The sequence below is a fragment of the Anomaloglossus baeobatrachus genome, chromosome 4 (genome assembly GCF_048569485.1).
Source record: "Anomaloglossus baeobatrachus isolate aAnoBae1 chromosome 4, aAnoBae1.hap1, whole genome shotgun sequence".
In the NCBI taxonomy this organism is placed as follows: domain Eukaryota; kingdom Metazoa; phylum Chordata; class Amphibia; order Anura; family Aromobatidae; genus Anomaloglossus; species Anomaloglossus baeobatrachus.
This window is the reverse complement of record NC_134356.1, coordinates 347,722,449-347,738,715: the sequence shown is the minus strand read 5'-3', so window position 1 is coordinate 347,738,715 and position 16,267 is coordinate 347,722,449. Positions and strand designations below refer to the sequence as shown.

Here is a 16,267-nt window from a genome sequence, read left to right as displayed (position 1 = left end):
GGTTTGGGGCTCTTTTGCATTGATCAATACAATGGTTAAACATCTCATATTCCTATTATTCATAGCAGTTTTGTATATTCCATTTTCATGTTTTTCACTTTTTCAGATGGTTCATTGTATTTTCCAGTCTAGTATTCCCATATACATTGTGACTTGTCTGCAACTCTTTATCCTATTGTATAGTTATGTTTTTGAGTCTTGCACCATGTTCACACCATTGATGTTCCAGACCACGTACTTTCTTTAATCAATTAGTATATATGTGATAGACCTCTTACTCCGATGTGATTGTATTTGTTTAGAATGGCATTTTGATTCATTATCTGCCTTGAAATTCTGGTTTCAGTGAGGATGACGTGGAGAAATGCAAACAAAAAGATCTGTTGGAGCAGATGATGGCCGAAATGATCGGAGAATTTCCTGATCTCCACCGCACTATTGTCTCTGAGAGAGATATTTATCTCACCTACATGTTGAAGCAAGCGGCTAGAAAAACTGAACTACCTCGTGCCTCTGAAAGTAATTTAGGTTTTTACTATACTCTTGATCACAAAACCTTACTATGTTTTCAGTGGTAGCTGTCATGCGTCCACGGACATCCACATGTCACCATTACATTTTATATTCATCAATGCTGCCTGGGTGAGGAGTATGACATGTGGTGCTATGTATAGAAGAAATGGAATGACCTCTATACTTGGTAATGACATGTCAAACTTCAGCTTTGTCCTTTAAAGTGAATCTGTCAGCAGGTTTTGTTATGTAATCGGACAGCAGCATAGGGTAGGGACAGAAACCTTGGTTCCAGTGATGTATCACTGATTACTTGGTGCAGAAGTTATCATTGCCAATTTTCTCTGCTGCAGAGCTCAGATGCTGAGGTATGTATAAGCCCACCTACATCACAGCTTTGTGTTCTTTGTATATTGACAGTAAACTGCTAATCAATACTTGGCTAGGATGTACAAAGACAGTTGTCTTGTAGTGATAATCTCCTGCTGATAAAACACTGTTTTTTGTATAGAAAGAACAAAACTCAGCCCAGCAAGTGGCATCACTGTAATTGGTAACCACTGCTCCTGCATTATAGTGCTCGGATTACATGGTAAAAATCTGCTGAATGAATCCCTTTTGATGAGTTGAGCCACGTTTTAAAGGGAATCCTTTAAATCAAATTTCTATGTTAAAACCTTATTTTGTGGACTTCTGGTAAAGTTTTAATTACATTTATATCCTTATCAATGTTAAAATATTAGTTTTCCCTCTTCCACTTGAGTTTTATAATAGTCTGACAGTTCCTGTTCTGCAAGTTTTTACTTTTCAATAAGCATCCAGTGTCAGAAGCAAAATTACAATGAAATGTAATATCTATATTTAAACAAGAGACTAGGAGTAATTTCACATTTTTATAATAAATTTTATTATTATGATTAAGTACAAAAAAAGTGAAAATTTACAGGACATATACAGAACACGTTAAAAAAATGCAGTGTTACATGATGTTGACACACAAGGATGTGTGGGACGATAGCGCTTGATTAGAAATATTAGATGATTTTCAGATAATAAATATTATAATTTCATAAGACTCCTTCAAATACAAAATATAGAGATATTAGCCATGAATATACACATCGTTTATACTATGCTGGGTTATAAATAGGTATCCTGTTCACAGCCTTAGATTGAAACATAGATGTGCATTTGTCACATTGTGTGAGTAATGTTTAAATAGCATGTGCTGTCTTATATAGGGATAACTGGCTGAAAGACCGCGATTGCAGCTTGAATGGCCGCGTTGTGTGGATTACTAAATGGTTGAGTAGAAATTTTCAATCAACATAAATTGTAACCTCCACAGCTACAGCCTCAGTTTTATCAGTGCAGAGTATCATGCAAAAAAAATCACCATTCTGCAAATAACCAGAAAATTTTTTTTTTTTTTCTTTTCGTCTACTACAATCTTATAGCCTTGCAACAAATGACAGTGGCTCAGAATAATCAGTCATATGGTTATGTATAAATTTGCATTTGTCGCACTATATAGATAGTGTTTTAAATAGCATATATTTTCCCATATAGAAATAGCTAGTTGGCTGATAACAGCGATTGTAGCTTTGAACAGCCAAATTTTGTGGATTACAAAAATGGTTAGAGGGGAGTTTCAATCACCACAAATTATGACCTCCACAGCTACCACCACATTTACATCGATACAATATGTCATACAATAAATGTCATCTCCATTCTGCGGGTAGCAGGGAAGTCGGTCTACTATAATCTTACAGCCATGCGATCAGCACACTGTGATCCTCTACTGCTATTACTGCCACTGCAGGCTATTAGTTCTAATTTAGAAACACAGTGCACTCATGCAAGTGAATGGCTTTGCAGCTAATAGCAGTGGTTCAAAATAATCAGTTAAAGTCATATGGTTGTGCTATAAACATGAAAACCCATTATTACATGGTAAATAATGATATGAATTACCAAAATAAGGCGTCATTCAAGGGCATATCGTCCTATACCCCTATGTACATTTCGCAGTTGTAGCTTCCTCAGGGGGCTGTAATGTAATATCTGTATATAGATCACACAAGATCCACTACAATACAAGATGATCACCGCCAGCCAAGAGATCAAGATGACAGCCATCTGCGAGCCACACAACACATGGGCGCGAATCGCATGTGGCTCCCGAGCCACAGATAGGGGATAGTTTCTATAGAGGATATCTCTAAAAGCTGCTACCAGAAATGCTGGATAAATGGCTTTCCCCTATAATCATGTACACAAAATTTGGGGGGAAAAAAAAATCCACCTTCTTAGTTAATGGACAGTGGCCTGGTTTCTCCACTTGTGGGGTGCAACACAATAAGGCTATGTGCACATGCGTTTTTGGCGCGTTTTTGGCTGCGTTTTGCTGCGTTTTTTGCTCACTCGTTTTTTTCTGCTTTTTTTTTTTTTTTTTTTTTTTTTTTTATCAGTGAACATTGTCATTAAAGATTGTTGAAAAAAAAAAAGGTCTGTCATTTCCTTCTTCCATATGTTTTTCATTCTCCACTAGTGTATGCAGGAGAGCAGACAGCTGCAGAACTACAAGGCTCAGCATACTCCATCCATTTCATGAAATTAAAAAAAAAAAAAAAAATGATGTGGGCTCCAAAAGGCCACCAGGGGGCACCATACCACATGTGCAATGGCTAGAGACGAGCATTTTCATTTTTCATATTCAAATTTGGAAGTTCTTTGCTAATGGTGTAGTGTCATATTAAGTATTCTAGTCTTGCTCCACTATAACATTCTATTGTTTGATTTTTGCATTTTAATTAGGCCATAGTCTACCTTGTTTTTATGTCACAAATGTGAGAACTGCTTGTATTTCGATTACTGATGCTCTAGTAGTAATTGGCACTTTTTCACTTTTTTTTCTTCTTTCTAATCTTTAGCTGAGCCTAGAAAAAGTGTCCCTTCTATTGTCGTTGGTGTTGTTGGGATGGGACATGTACCTGGTATTGAGAAGAACTGGAATAGCGATGTAAATATTCAAGAAATCATGAGGTAAAAATTTAGATGAAAAATCTGTGTATTCTTCTACATATAAAATTGTTTATAAAGGCAAGCTTGGACCATCCGAGGGGTCTTTCTTCACTCCCTACCATTCTACTTCATAGAAGTAGCTATACATGGGGATTGCTGGGATTAACTGCCTGCGGTAACCATTTCTAAGGCACTAGTCTGGATTGGTATTACTAGACTAGCAGATAAAGTTAGGTCTAGAAATATTTGGACAGTGATACAAGTTTTGTTATTTTAGCTGTTTACAAAAACATGTTCAGAAATACAATTTTATATATAATATGGGCTGAAAGTGCACACTCCCAGCTGCAATATGAGAGTTTTCACATCCAAATCTGAGAAAGGGTTTAGGAATCATAGCTCTGTAATGCATAGCCTCCTCTTTTTCAAGGGACCAAAAGTAATTGGACAAGGGCTGCAATTAACTCTGAAGGCGTCTCCCTCGTTAACCTGTAATCAATGAAGTAGTTAAAAGGTCTGGGGTTGATTACAGGTGTGTGGTTTTGCATTTGGAAGCTGTTGCTGTGACCAGACAACATGCGGTCTAAGGAACTCTCAATTGAGGTGAAGCAGAACATCCTGAGGCTGAAAAAAAAGAAAAAATCCATCAGAGAGATAGCAGACATGCTTTGAGTAGCAAAATCAACAGTCGGGTACATTCTGAGAAAAAAGGAATTGACTGGTGAGCTTGGGAACTCAAAAAGCCCTGGGCGTCCACGGATGACAACAGTGGTGGATGATCGCCGCATACTTTCTTTGGTGAAGAACCCGTTCACAACATCAACTGAAGTCGAGAACACTCTCAGTGAACTAGGTGTATGTGTCTCTAAGTCAACAGTAAAGAGAAGACTCCATGAAAGTAAATACAAAGGGTTCACATCTAGATGCAAACCATTCATCAATTCCAAAAATAGACAGGCCAGAGTTAAATTTGCTGAAAAACACCTCATGAAGCCAGCTCAGTTCTGGAAAAGTATTCTATGGACAGATGAGACAAAGATCAACCTGTACCAGAATAATGGGAAGAAAAAAGTTTGGAGAAGAAAGGGAACGGCACATGATCCAAGGCACACCACATCCTCTGTAAAACATGGTGGAGGCAACGTGATGGCATGGGCATGCATGGCTTTCAATGGCACTGGGTCACTTGTGTTTATTGATGACATAACAGCAGACAAGAGTAGCCGGATGAATTCTGAAGTGTACCGGGATATACTTTTCAGCCCAGATTAAGCCAAATGCCGCAAAGTTGATCGGACGGCGCTTCATAGTACAGATGGACAATGACCCCAAGCATACAGCCAAAGCTACCCAGGAGTTCATGAGTGCAAAAAAGTGGAACCTTCTGCAATGGCCAAGTCAATCACCAGATCTTAACCCAATTGAGCATGCATTTCACTTGCTCAAATCCAGACTTAAGACGGAAAGACCCACAAACAAGCAAGACCTGAAGGCTGCGGCTGTAAAGGCCTGGCAAAGCATTAAGAAGGAGGAAACCCAGCGTTTGGTGATGTCCATGGGTTCCAGGCTTAAGGCAGTGATTGCCTCCAAAGGATTCGCAACAAAATATTGAAAATAAAAATATTTTGTTTGGGTTTGGTTTATTTGTCCAATTACTTTTGACCTCCTAAAATGTGGAGTGATTGTAAAGAAATGTGTACAATTCCTACAATTTCTATCAGATATTTTTGTTCAAACCTTCAAATTAAACGTTACAATCTGCACTTGAATTCTGTTGTAGAGGTTTCATTTCAAATCCAATGTGGTGGCATGCAGAGCCTAACTCGCGAAAATTGTGTCACTGTCCAAATGTTTCTGGACCTAACTGTACATGAAGTCTCTGTTTTAGTCAGTTTCATGGTTTCTCTAACTGGTGGAGCTGTCATGTTGAAATCACTCCACTCCAGTGACTAGTGGACCCCATTGACCTAATAAGGTGTAATAGATTCTGCTAAATTTTAGCGGATGTAGTGCTATTTATCTATTACACCCATATAATTAATCCAAGTGTGCTTCTGCCAGAGAAAGGACTGTGCCGTTTCTGATCACTTTTGTCAAATCTATGAACTGCATCTCGTCCTCAGGAATATATCACCTCACAAACTACGGTAGGCCCGTGACACACTAGGTAGATCAGCAGGATTTCTATTCTACTTGTGCACCTACTGTCTCTGTAAATTAAATATTTATTAAAGGGATTCTCTGAGAATGTAATAAAGGCCGCCGTCACATATTTCAATCTGTAATCCATTCTTGTCTTATTTAGAGTGCCATTTCTTGGGTCATAACCCATCCTGTCGTGTCTCAACTGTCACAGGAGCAGCATCATGAACAAATATAACTCATCTTCTCAGAGGGAGAAAATAAAGGAATTCTCCTCAGCTGACTCCTCCTGCTTCAGTCCTTGTCCCTGCTGTCTCCATGTTCTACTAATTCAGAGCTTTACAGTATAACAGGTTTACAAATAAGCTCAGAACAGGACTGAAACTAGAGAGAAAAGGCCTACTCTTCTGAGTTGGTGAGAATTTTTTCTCTTTTCCATTGCTTCATGACTGAGCAGATTGATCATGTTTGTTGACGATGCTGCTCCTCAGCCTGACAGTTGCGACACGTCTCCAGCGGTGAATCTGGCCCATTTGACAAATGACTAGGACAGGTTGCAGCTTGAACTGTTATTATGGCCAGTTTCTCGGAGAACCCCTTTTAAATCTTTGGTATAGTTCCATTTTTTTGTTTGTTTTTAACCCCGGTTTAACTTCGGTGAATGCTAAGTGTTCTGTTTTTTTCTTTCTTACAGCGTGCCTCCTCCCTCAGCACTGAATAGGATTATTACTTTTACTGCAAAAGTGACGTTTTTTGGACTTTTCGGTTACGGTTGTTTCTGTGTTAGTAGAAGGACTGTCCAATATATCCTCTCAGTGCCAGCCACACAGTATTGCCTTCAAAGACTGAATGAAATGAGAATCTGGAAGTTTTAGATTACCGCTCATGGATGCTAATTATTATCTTTCTACGTGACCGATTTACTCCATCTACCCTGGGTGTTTATCCAAGGAATCGCCAAAAATCAGCCACTGATAATAGTAAATGGCAGCTACTGTAGGCTCTGCAGGAACTGCCGTACTTTTAAAGGGGTTATCTTAAGTTTTTAAATGGGTAATATTGCAAAGTGCTCGTAAAAGCTAAATACTTTGCAATTTTATTTCTTTAAAAATTACCTCTGTTCTTAAGAAAAGAGGGATTTATAAGTCAATATTGCACAGTTTGTTGCCAAGGTTAGCGATCACTCTGTGGTCAGAGAATGCAGTTTCCATGCTTTAGAGCAGTAGTTCCCAAACTTCAATCAAGGCCACCCCCCTCCCCAACACATTGTTTTCAGGATTCCCTTGCCTTGAATAATTATATCACCTGTGTAATACTAAGGAAATCCTGAAAATATGATCTGCTGGGGGTCATGAAGGCTAGAGTTTGGGAAATACAGCTTTAGTGCCTGCACTTGCTAGCCGGATCCTGTGGTTTCAGACCCCTTATTCTTCTCCCATGCTACAGAAGCTGCCTCAGTTCAGACCACCAGCACGACCATGCCGCTGATCAGAATTGTCAATCTTCAGAAGAGGAATCCCTCCCCAGCAACTGAGAATTGAGAAAACCCCTTTAAATATGATGTTTCATAAGCAACAGGCAACAAAATGTAATTAAGAGTATTGCATATAACCCCAACTCTGTAGGAAAAATCTTCTTTGGTCATTTTTGAGGGCTATAACTTTTTTAAAGATTGTCACACAATGCTTTTTACGGTGCAGTGCTTCCACCAATCTCTTACCTATTTCATTAATGAGAATATTGACTATTGGCTAACCAACCACAAGGGTTGGTTAGCCAATCCTACTGTTCCTATGTGCTATTTACCAATATCACAGAATCTAGTAACGGAGCAAGCGATGTCCATAGATATAGTAGCTTTTTATTCACTTTTAAATAATTCACTTGTATTATGCAAATATATTGTGTAACTTTCTGCCACCAAATTTGTATTAAACCAAATCACCTTCACACTATTATGTAATATGCCCGGGTGTTTAAAAAATTAATTTTATCTTATTTTTTGCATTGCAGCACAACTCTGTTCCAAAAATGAGAACTAAAATTTTCCACGGATACTCAAAAGATGAATACACTTTCTTATTTTATAATTGCACTTTCCATTTTTTGGGGAAGAAATTGACTAAAATATTAATTTACAAAGTTACTGTATCTTAATGGGGAAGGTTAGCCTTATTCTTTTTGGACTAAATTTACATGTGAAACGTCCTTTTGTTACAAATGGATATTTCGCGTAATACTTTGGTCATGGTGAATATTGCATGTCCTGTCCTCTCTAATTTTACTAAATAAGCACTGTTAAAAGGAACCCCACAGCTTTTCCAGGCTCCCCAAATTGCCACCATGTATTTATTGTTGCATTTACTTTTCCCAAAAAGCCAGTTTATAGTCTTATTGATTACTACATTGGTCAAAAATACATTTTAGAACTGTGCTATTTAGTGGGCGACTAGTTTTGGGTGTGTTGTCCCCAGACTATTCATCCTGCTAATCCAATGTATGCCTCTGTGTGCGTGAATGACATTATTTGCAAGAGCGATGAAACCGCCATTTATTTGCACATCTCTGCGTCCCTGAAAAGACTCAATAAAGCCCAGGTGTACGAACCCCAATGCACTGTGCATGCCTAAGGAAGCAGCATTGACTCTGGACTTGGCCACCTAGCACTACCGACTCTGTAAATCTCATGGCTGGCTATGGCCCTTGTCACTGCTGCCCCCCCCCCCTCCTCTTCCCCCTGGGCATGCACAGTGTACTGATGAAGCTGGGGTATGTACACCCAAATTTCTGTGCATTGACAGAGGCAGAGAGCCGGCCGGCAGTGACACTGCTCTTGTTAATCATGTAACACTTGCCCACATTGCTGGGATAAAATTGTTATTGGGATGACTACTCTAGGGATAACAGCGTCAAATGGTTCGTCACCTGCTAATTCGCATATTGCCGACCCAGGGAAAAAAGTTTTTGGGCATATACAGTAATCAATAGGACTATAAAATGTAAGGACGGTTATAAGGTAGCAATAAATACATGGTGGCGGTTTGGGCGGCCAGAGGGAAGCGGTCAGGTTCCTTTTTTTTAAGGCACTTTGTAACAGAGGAGTTGCTCTTTGTAGAATTATGTTTGCTCTATTTAGAGGTTGCAGCCGAGATTTCCCAAAGTGTGGAAGACACATCTGGCCGGGTATGTAGTGGCATACATCGAGTCAGACTTGTTAGAGATGCTGCAATAGCATCGGTAGGTTGTAACCCAGATTGTCAGAAAACTGGTTAAAAAAGAAAAAAAAAAAAAAAATGCGGCTGATTTTCAGTTCGATTTTGTTTTTGTAAAAGTAAAAATATCTAGTAGCATAAGCTTATCTTGTTGTTTTTCTTGTCCCTATGAATGTCTGCTTGACCACAATATGACATAGGAAGGGGTGTTTGTTGTTTTTAACACTTTTTTTTTTTTTTAACCCTTTCACCCTCCAGCAACTCTTAGTTTTTGTTTTATTTACTCTCATTCTTCCAAGAGCCATAACTTTTTTATTTTCCATCAATATAGCCATATGAGGGCTTGTTTTTTGCGGACCAAGTTGTACGCTTGCGGTGAAATTACATGAAATTACAAAAAAAAGTGCATTTTTTTTTTATTCACCATGTTCACTATATGGTAAACTGTCCTGCCATTATGATTCTCCAGGTCAGTACCAGTTCTTAGATACCAAACATGTATACTTCTGAATTTTTTTTGTTCACCCCTTAGATAAAAGTAGAAGTTTGAAAATAAAAATTGGACTTTAGTTACTATTTTCCAAGACCCATAGTGTTCTCATTTTTTGCAATCTGGGGCGGTGTGATGGTTTGTCGTGTCTTGACCTGATGTTTTTATGCATACCATTTTTAAGTAGATGCGCTGTTTTGATTACATGTTATTGCATTTTAATGCAATAGTGCATGACAAAAAACCCCCTTAAGTTTGATGTTTGGATTTTTTTTTCTTCATACTATGCTCTTTACCGATCAGATTAATAGATTTCATATTTCGATAGATTCTACATTTCTGAATGTGTCTCTACTAAATGTGTTTTTTTTTTTTTTTTTTTTTTTATAAATTTTATTCTCAGTGCGTCAATGGGGGTGATATGAACTCTTCATGGTTTTGTTTTGGTTTTTTTAAATATTTTTAAAACTTTTTTTTTTTTTTTTTTTTTTCTTTAGACTGACTTTACTAATCCCCCTAGGAGATGTTATGCCTGCAGTGTGTGATAAGGAGAAATGCTGCTCTCCTGTGAATGCTGTCACTGTGCTGGCACTCAGGAAGTCAGTTATGGCAGCAATGGGGGGGGGGGGGGGGTCATGATCTCACCCCGCTCCACCATGCCAACCCATTGGCACCCTGTGATCATGTCACAGAGCCACCAGTGGTGGCAGGGAACAGTGCAATCCTTGCCAAAGCACATTGGAACATGCTGTTAGAGTTTGACTGTTCGATCTAAGAGATTAATAGGTGCAGGTGGATTGGAGATCCGCCCGCACCTGTTAGCTACACATGTCTGCTGATCAGGTCTGAAGACATGTGCGGAAATGACCCCGGGCTTGTCGCTCGATAACTGGAAGGAGGTGACCTAGGACGTACATACACGTCCTAGGTCATGAAGGGATTACATTTATTGAAATGAGAAAAAAAAAAAGTGGATGCCCTTAACAATATATGACTGCAGCTTTCATTTGAGGATCACTGTTGGAAATAAAAGCTGTGCATTCTGGTATTTCCATTTCATAAATCTTTGCCTTTCTCCTTTTTTTTTTTACTATACACCATTTAACAGATATGGGCTTTTTGGGGATTTTGTTTTTTAACTTTGCATTTTTTGACTGAAAAGTAGAACGTTCTTAAAACTGAAGGCAGAAATACTTTAATCTTCTAAAGCCTCGGTATACCACAGTATATAAAGGAACTATGATTACCATCTGGTTTATCAGACAAGCTTACTTCTATGACGAAATGGAAGTTGAACTTTAATGTGGTCATGAATTGTCCCTATACCATCATTCAGTGTAACAAGGCATACATATTCAGCCGTCACATTAGCTCACTGATGGATTTGACTATTTTTGTGATGCCACGATTTTCTTTAAACCCTTCTTAATGCATACATTTTAACTAAAGTGTTTTCTCACTAGTTTTCAGAAGTGCACCACTTGCCAGGGAATGGGGCTTCAGCCCTTAATGGCAGTTTGGACCAGCGAAATCATTGATCAGGGCTACTGATCCAGTAATCTGCTCAACAGCAAACCGTGCGCTGTTTGCCTAGGAGACCAGCCACTTCTGATAAGACTCCAATGGTGGCCGCTACCCAACACATCTAGCTGTACACAGTAAAACTAAAATTTCCCCAATTCTTGAGACCAGAAAACTTTTGTAAAAACAAGCAACCTTCAATGAACGATTTCCAAGAGTATAAAATTAATTGTTTACTTAAAGGGGGAGTTCAAATTTAAAGGGATATTCCCATCTCCAAGATCCTATCACAATATGTAGTAGGTGTAGTAATACCTCCAATTATAAATATAGTATAGTTCTAATGATTTAGCCATGTCTCTTACCTCATATGCAAGGCATTGCAGCTTGGGTATCCATGGTTTATATCCATGAGTTATTTGGTCGTGGACTTAACCATGAATACCTAAGCTGCAATGCCCTTCACATGATGTAAGAGACATGGCTATATCAGGAGAATTCTACTACATTTCGAATTTAGAGGTATTTGCTAATAATATTATTACACCTACTACATATTGGGATAGGATCTTAGAGATGGAAATACTCCTTTTATCACTTGCTGTGGATTAGACAGGACTGAAAGTTTTAAGTGCATATCAAACTAAATTTAAAAAAAAAATAAAACCAAACCCTGGTGGGTAGCCATTTTTGAGTGGTCTTGCACAATTTTCACTTTCTATTTTACCATCATGTTTAACTGTAATGATGCAAGAGATCCTTTTTCTTTTCTTGCAGAAGCATTTAATGCAATCCATTAATCTTCATATCCACTGTTTTGACAGTTCTCTTACTGTTACACACACGTTACTTGGTCCCGCACGGCCTACAGTGTGCATGTTATTACTGTTCCCAGTGCCACCATGTAATGTCACACATTTATTGCAACCTAGACGTGTTACCCCGTCGCAGAAACTCATTATTTAACATTTTTCCAAACCATTAAAAGGCAACCACAATGTACCAATGTTGCCTAAATATGTGTTGAAAATAACACCGGCATAAAATACGCAGCTGGTTATTTTATTGGTTTGGCTTTAGATGTTACGCTTGATTGTGGCTTGTGTTGTCTCAAATAGCTTTTTGTCCAACCGTGTGTGTGTGTGTGTGTGTGTGTCTTTGGTCTCAGGAATTTCCTAACTTTGTGTGAATGACTGGTGCCATGTGTAACATCTGTTATCCATCCTGTGTAAGATCAGCCATTGTGGTTTTTTGTTTTTTTTTGGCAGATGTACATGACTTGGTTTAACAAGCAAATATTCATAGCTTCAGCGTATTGTTTTTCATGTTGCTTACACTCCTGATTATTTTCATCTGTACAGTGGTCCCACCAGTTTACCTCATTCCCTGCTAGTTTTATGCATTATATATCATAAAGGGAACCGGTCAGGTGCAATATGCACCCAGAACCATGAGCAGTTCTGGGTTTATATTGCTATTCCCTGCCTAACTGTCCCTGTGTGCACTAGCATAGATAAAGCATCTTTAGAAATACTTTTTATAAATATCTTTTTCTAAAGATTCTTTATAATATGCTAATGGGCCAGCAACTAGTCGTGAGGGCATTACTTCCCTCAACTAGCTGCCCTCTAAGCATGGTTGTATGCCCACAGAGGCGTGCGAACATGTTCAATGCAGCGTCACCAACGTACTTGTGTCTGTGGTGAACGCTGAGCTGAATGCCAGGCACTTCCGGTCATGCACAGTATGAAGCCGAGTATATGCGTCCTGACTTCATACAGGTCTAGTGCGCATGACCAGAAGTGCCCGGCATTCAGCTCACCGTTCACCGCAGACTCGGGTACACTGGTGATGCTGCATTGAATAGCCTTCATATAGAAAAATAATCTGGCACTCAGTTGAATTGAAAGCAAAAAATCTCTTTAATTGGGTAATTCAAGTAGCGGTGTTTTAGTTTTGACATTTCGGTCAATCAATGACCTTCATCATATAAACACTGTCATGAATGTTAGATGGGGTCTGCTGTGAGGCGCTGCTGAATACTGCAGCTGTATAATCAGGTCTGATGGAGCCGGTCGGCGTGGGGTGCAGCGAAATCGCTATGGTGCTTGGCGTCCGCATTGAATAGACTGTTAGCACGCCCTTGTGGGTGTACGAACATGCTAAGAGGGTGGCTAGTCGGGTGGAGGGGGGGGGGGGGAGTAATGCCCTCATGACTAGTCCCTGACTTTTATTAGTATATGATAAAGCATCTTTAGAAATACTTTTTCTAAAGATCTGTTTATTTATGCTAATAGATATGTAGATACAGTGTCGGTTTAGGCAGGGATTAGTAATATGCACCCAGACCTGCTCGTGGTTCTGGGTGCATATTGGACCTGACAGGTTCCCTTTAAAATTGATGTTTGAGATTATGGGGTATCTGATGTGTCCCAGCATGGTGTAATGATGGCCACACTGATCTTGGAGCTCTGACACTGGAAAACGAATGTTTCACTAGGGCAAGCAGCGCATTGCACAGGATAAGGAGGCCAATGATCTAATCGTTCTCACTGTCCTCCTATCGCTAATTAACAGGGTCTTCTATTACTATGCATTCAGTAAAAAAAAAAAAAAAATCAGTATCGAGATGGTGGGGTAATTATTGGACTCCTTGCTGTAGTGCTCGCACTGCAGTTTAACTGAACACGAAGCAGACTGATAGCTGGAAAAATGTAACTGCTTTATTTTCTGCTTTGATCCATATTCCCAGCATCTTAAACTGATGACCACTGTGCATTTAACAATGCTTTAAAGCGTTTTTAGTCTTTGCATTTTTTTTCTTTAAGCTTCAATATGGAATCTGGAACACATGCATGTAAAAAAAAAAAAATACAATTTCAAATTGAGGTGGAGAATCCCAGCGTTTGTGCACTTGATGCATTTTTTTCCCTTTTTAATGTGCTCAACATAACACAGGAGATTGCGATTGTTTGCTAAATAAGTGACGTATTCTTAGGGGAGCACACAATGTGTCAAGTGTGAACTAACTATCTATAGAGAAGCATAGAAGCTCAACCGCCTTACGCAATTAAATATATAATCCTGGCCTTGGCAAATAATCACTGATTTTCTTGTTTTCCAGCAATGTTTATAGGCTATGGCTGAAAGCTAGTTCTGAACATTGTATTTTGTGTAATGCACATTTATTGTTAATTGGAGAGGATAATCTTAGATGTTGCCCACTACTTTAACACTGATGGCCTACCCTTAGGATAGGCCATTGTCTTATTGGCTGGAGTCTGACACCCGGCACCCCTGCCAATCAGCTGTCCTCGTTGCCAGTGGAGGAAGGTAGCAGGCGGTTGGAAATGCTCCGCTTCGGAGCTGCCCCATTTTCTGTTGGCAGCAGTGGCCGGCTACTCCACATCCGCCTCCTATTGTTTTTGAATGGGAGGCAGATGTGCAGTATCAACTGCTCCCAGGTGACTGCCAGAAATGCTTTGTTCCAGAGCTACTCCGTCTGCTACTGCTGCTGGCAAAGAGGATAGCTGATCTGTGCGATTGCCAGGTGTTGGTCCCCTGCCGATAAGACATCAATGTAAAAGTAGTGGAGAACCTCTGAAAATATTTACAATAAACAAACGCTTTTTAACCCCTTAACGACCGCCGATACGCATTTTAACGGCGACAAATTAGGGTACTTCTTCCGATCCGCCGCTTTTTAACGGCGGTCGGAAAAAAGGGTCTAGCGCCCCCCAGAGTCAGAAAATTTTCGGGGTCTCAGCTGCCGGGGGTAGCTGAGACCCTGGAGATCATGATTCTGGCCGGTTTTTCCGGTCCCTGCTCCCCTGATGACCGGTATACACCGTATACCGATGATCAGGTTACAGTAAATGACCGCGCCGGTAAAAAATCATTTATCTCCCATCTGGCATGAACAAACATGTCAGATGGGAGATAAATCTCATCCCCCGCTTCTCTCCGGTCCCCCGGAGTCGCCAAAGTGTCCCCCCACCCCTCCTTCCTCCCGATAATCTAACATGGCGCCGCACATACCGGCGCGCGCGCGCGCGCGCGCGCACAGCAGCGCGCCGGCCGCATTTCCCCCTTTCGTATGGTTTCTGTCGCATGTGCTATGACACATACGACAGAAACCTTCTCCCCAGGCCCTGCCAGGTCACCCCCTATCCCCACCCCGGTGTTCCCCGGTGTCCCCCGTACCTGTCAGCTCTGATCCCCCGCGGCCCCCTCCTCCTTCACAGTGCACGCCGGTCACACTGCAGAGCGCGGCTGTCAGCTTCCTGTGTCTGTGACTCAGACGCTGGCTGCTGCTGCACGGAGTCTGCAGCTGTGACCCGGGGAGAGTGGGTGCAAATTCTTTGCACCCACTCTCCTCAAATGGAGGGTCTGCACTCCTAGAAAATGGGGGATACGTTCCCTGAACGTGCCCCCCATATTCTAGAAGGTCAAGAATCGCCGCGGGACTTTCACAATGGATTATAGCAGGGACCCGATTTTTTTTCTTCTTCAATAAATTGGCCAAAGAGGGAATGTTTTTCAAATTTTTTTTTTTGTTGTCAATTTTTTTTTTTATTACGGTCAATTAGTTATGTCTGGTATCAAATAGATGCCGTGACATCACTAATTGCTGGGCTTGATGCCAGGTGACATTACACATCTGGTATCAACCCCATTTATTACCCCGTTTGCCAACGCACCAGGGCCCGGGATGAGCTGGGGCGAAGCGCCAGGATTGGCGCATCTAATCAATGCGCCACTTCTGGGGCGGCTGCAGCCTGCTATTTTTAGGCTGGGAAGAGTCCAATAACCATGGCTCTTCCCACCCTGAGAATACCAGACCCCCCACTGTCAGCTTCACCTTGGCTGGTGATCTAATTTGGGGGGGGACCCTATTTTTTTTTTTTTTTTTTAAATTTATTTATTTTATTTATTTATTTATTTATAATTAAAAAAAAAAAAAACAGCTTGGGGAGCCCTCCAAATTGATTACCAGCCAAGGTGAAGCTGTCAGCTGTGGTTTGCAATCTACAGCTGTCTGCTTTACCCTAGCTGGCTATCAAAAATAGGGGGGGACCCCACGTCATTTATTTTAATTATTTTTTTTTCTTTTTGGGCTAAATACAAGGCTAGGCACACTTTAGTGCCACATGAAAGGCACTAAAGGGCGCCAGCTTAGAATATGCAGGGGGTGGGACGTTATATATGTTTGACATCTATCCATTCATCCATTGTGGGCACACAGCCTAAAATGCTACAATCAGGGTTTGCAGCGTTTTGGGCGCAGAGTGTTTTTCCCTGCGTCCATAACGCTGTGTTGTGCAGTAGAAGCACAGTGGAAGGATTTTTAGAAATACCATGC

The 16,267-nt window shown here is 40.4% G+C and overlaps 1 protein-coding gene across 1 annotated transcript in view; it reads left to right on the top strand.

Moving 5' to 3' along the window:
- The window catches only part of TRABD (TraB domain containing), a 45,875-nt gene extending 38,322 nt beyond the window's left edge, over positions 1-7,553 (top strand). The window contains exons 8-10 of the mRNA XM_075342543.1: positions 347-519; positions 3,450-3,561; positions 6,377-7,553. Of these exons, the coding sequence (XP_075198658.1) occupies positions 347-519; positions 3,450-3,561; positions 6,377-6,557 (466 nt within the window). The 3' untranslated portion in view covers positions 6,558-7,553. The remainder of the gene's footprint in view (positions 1-346; positions 520-3,449; positions 3,562-6,376) is intronic.
- Positions 7,554-16,267: the final 8,714 nt, after the last annotated feature.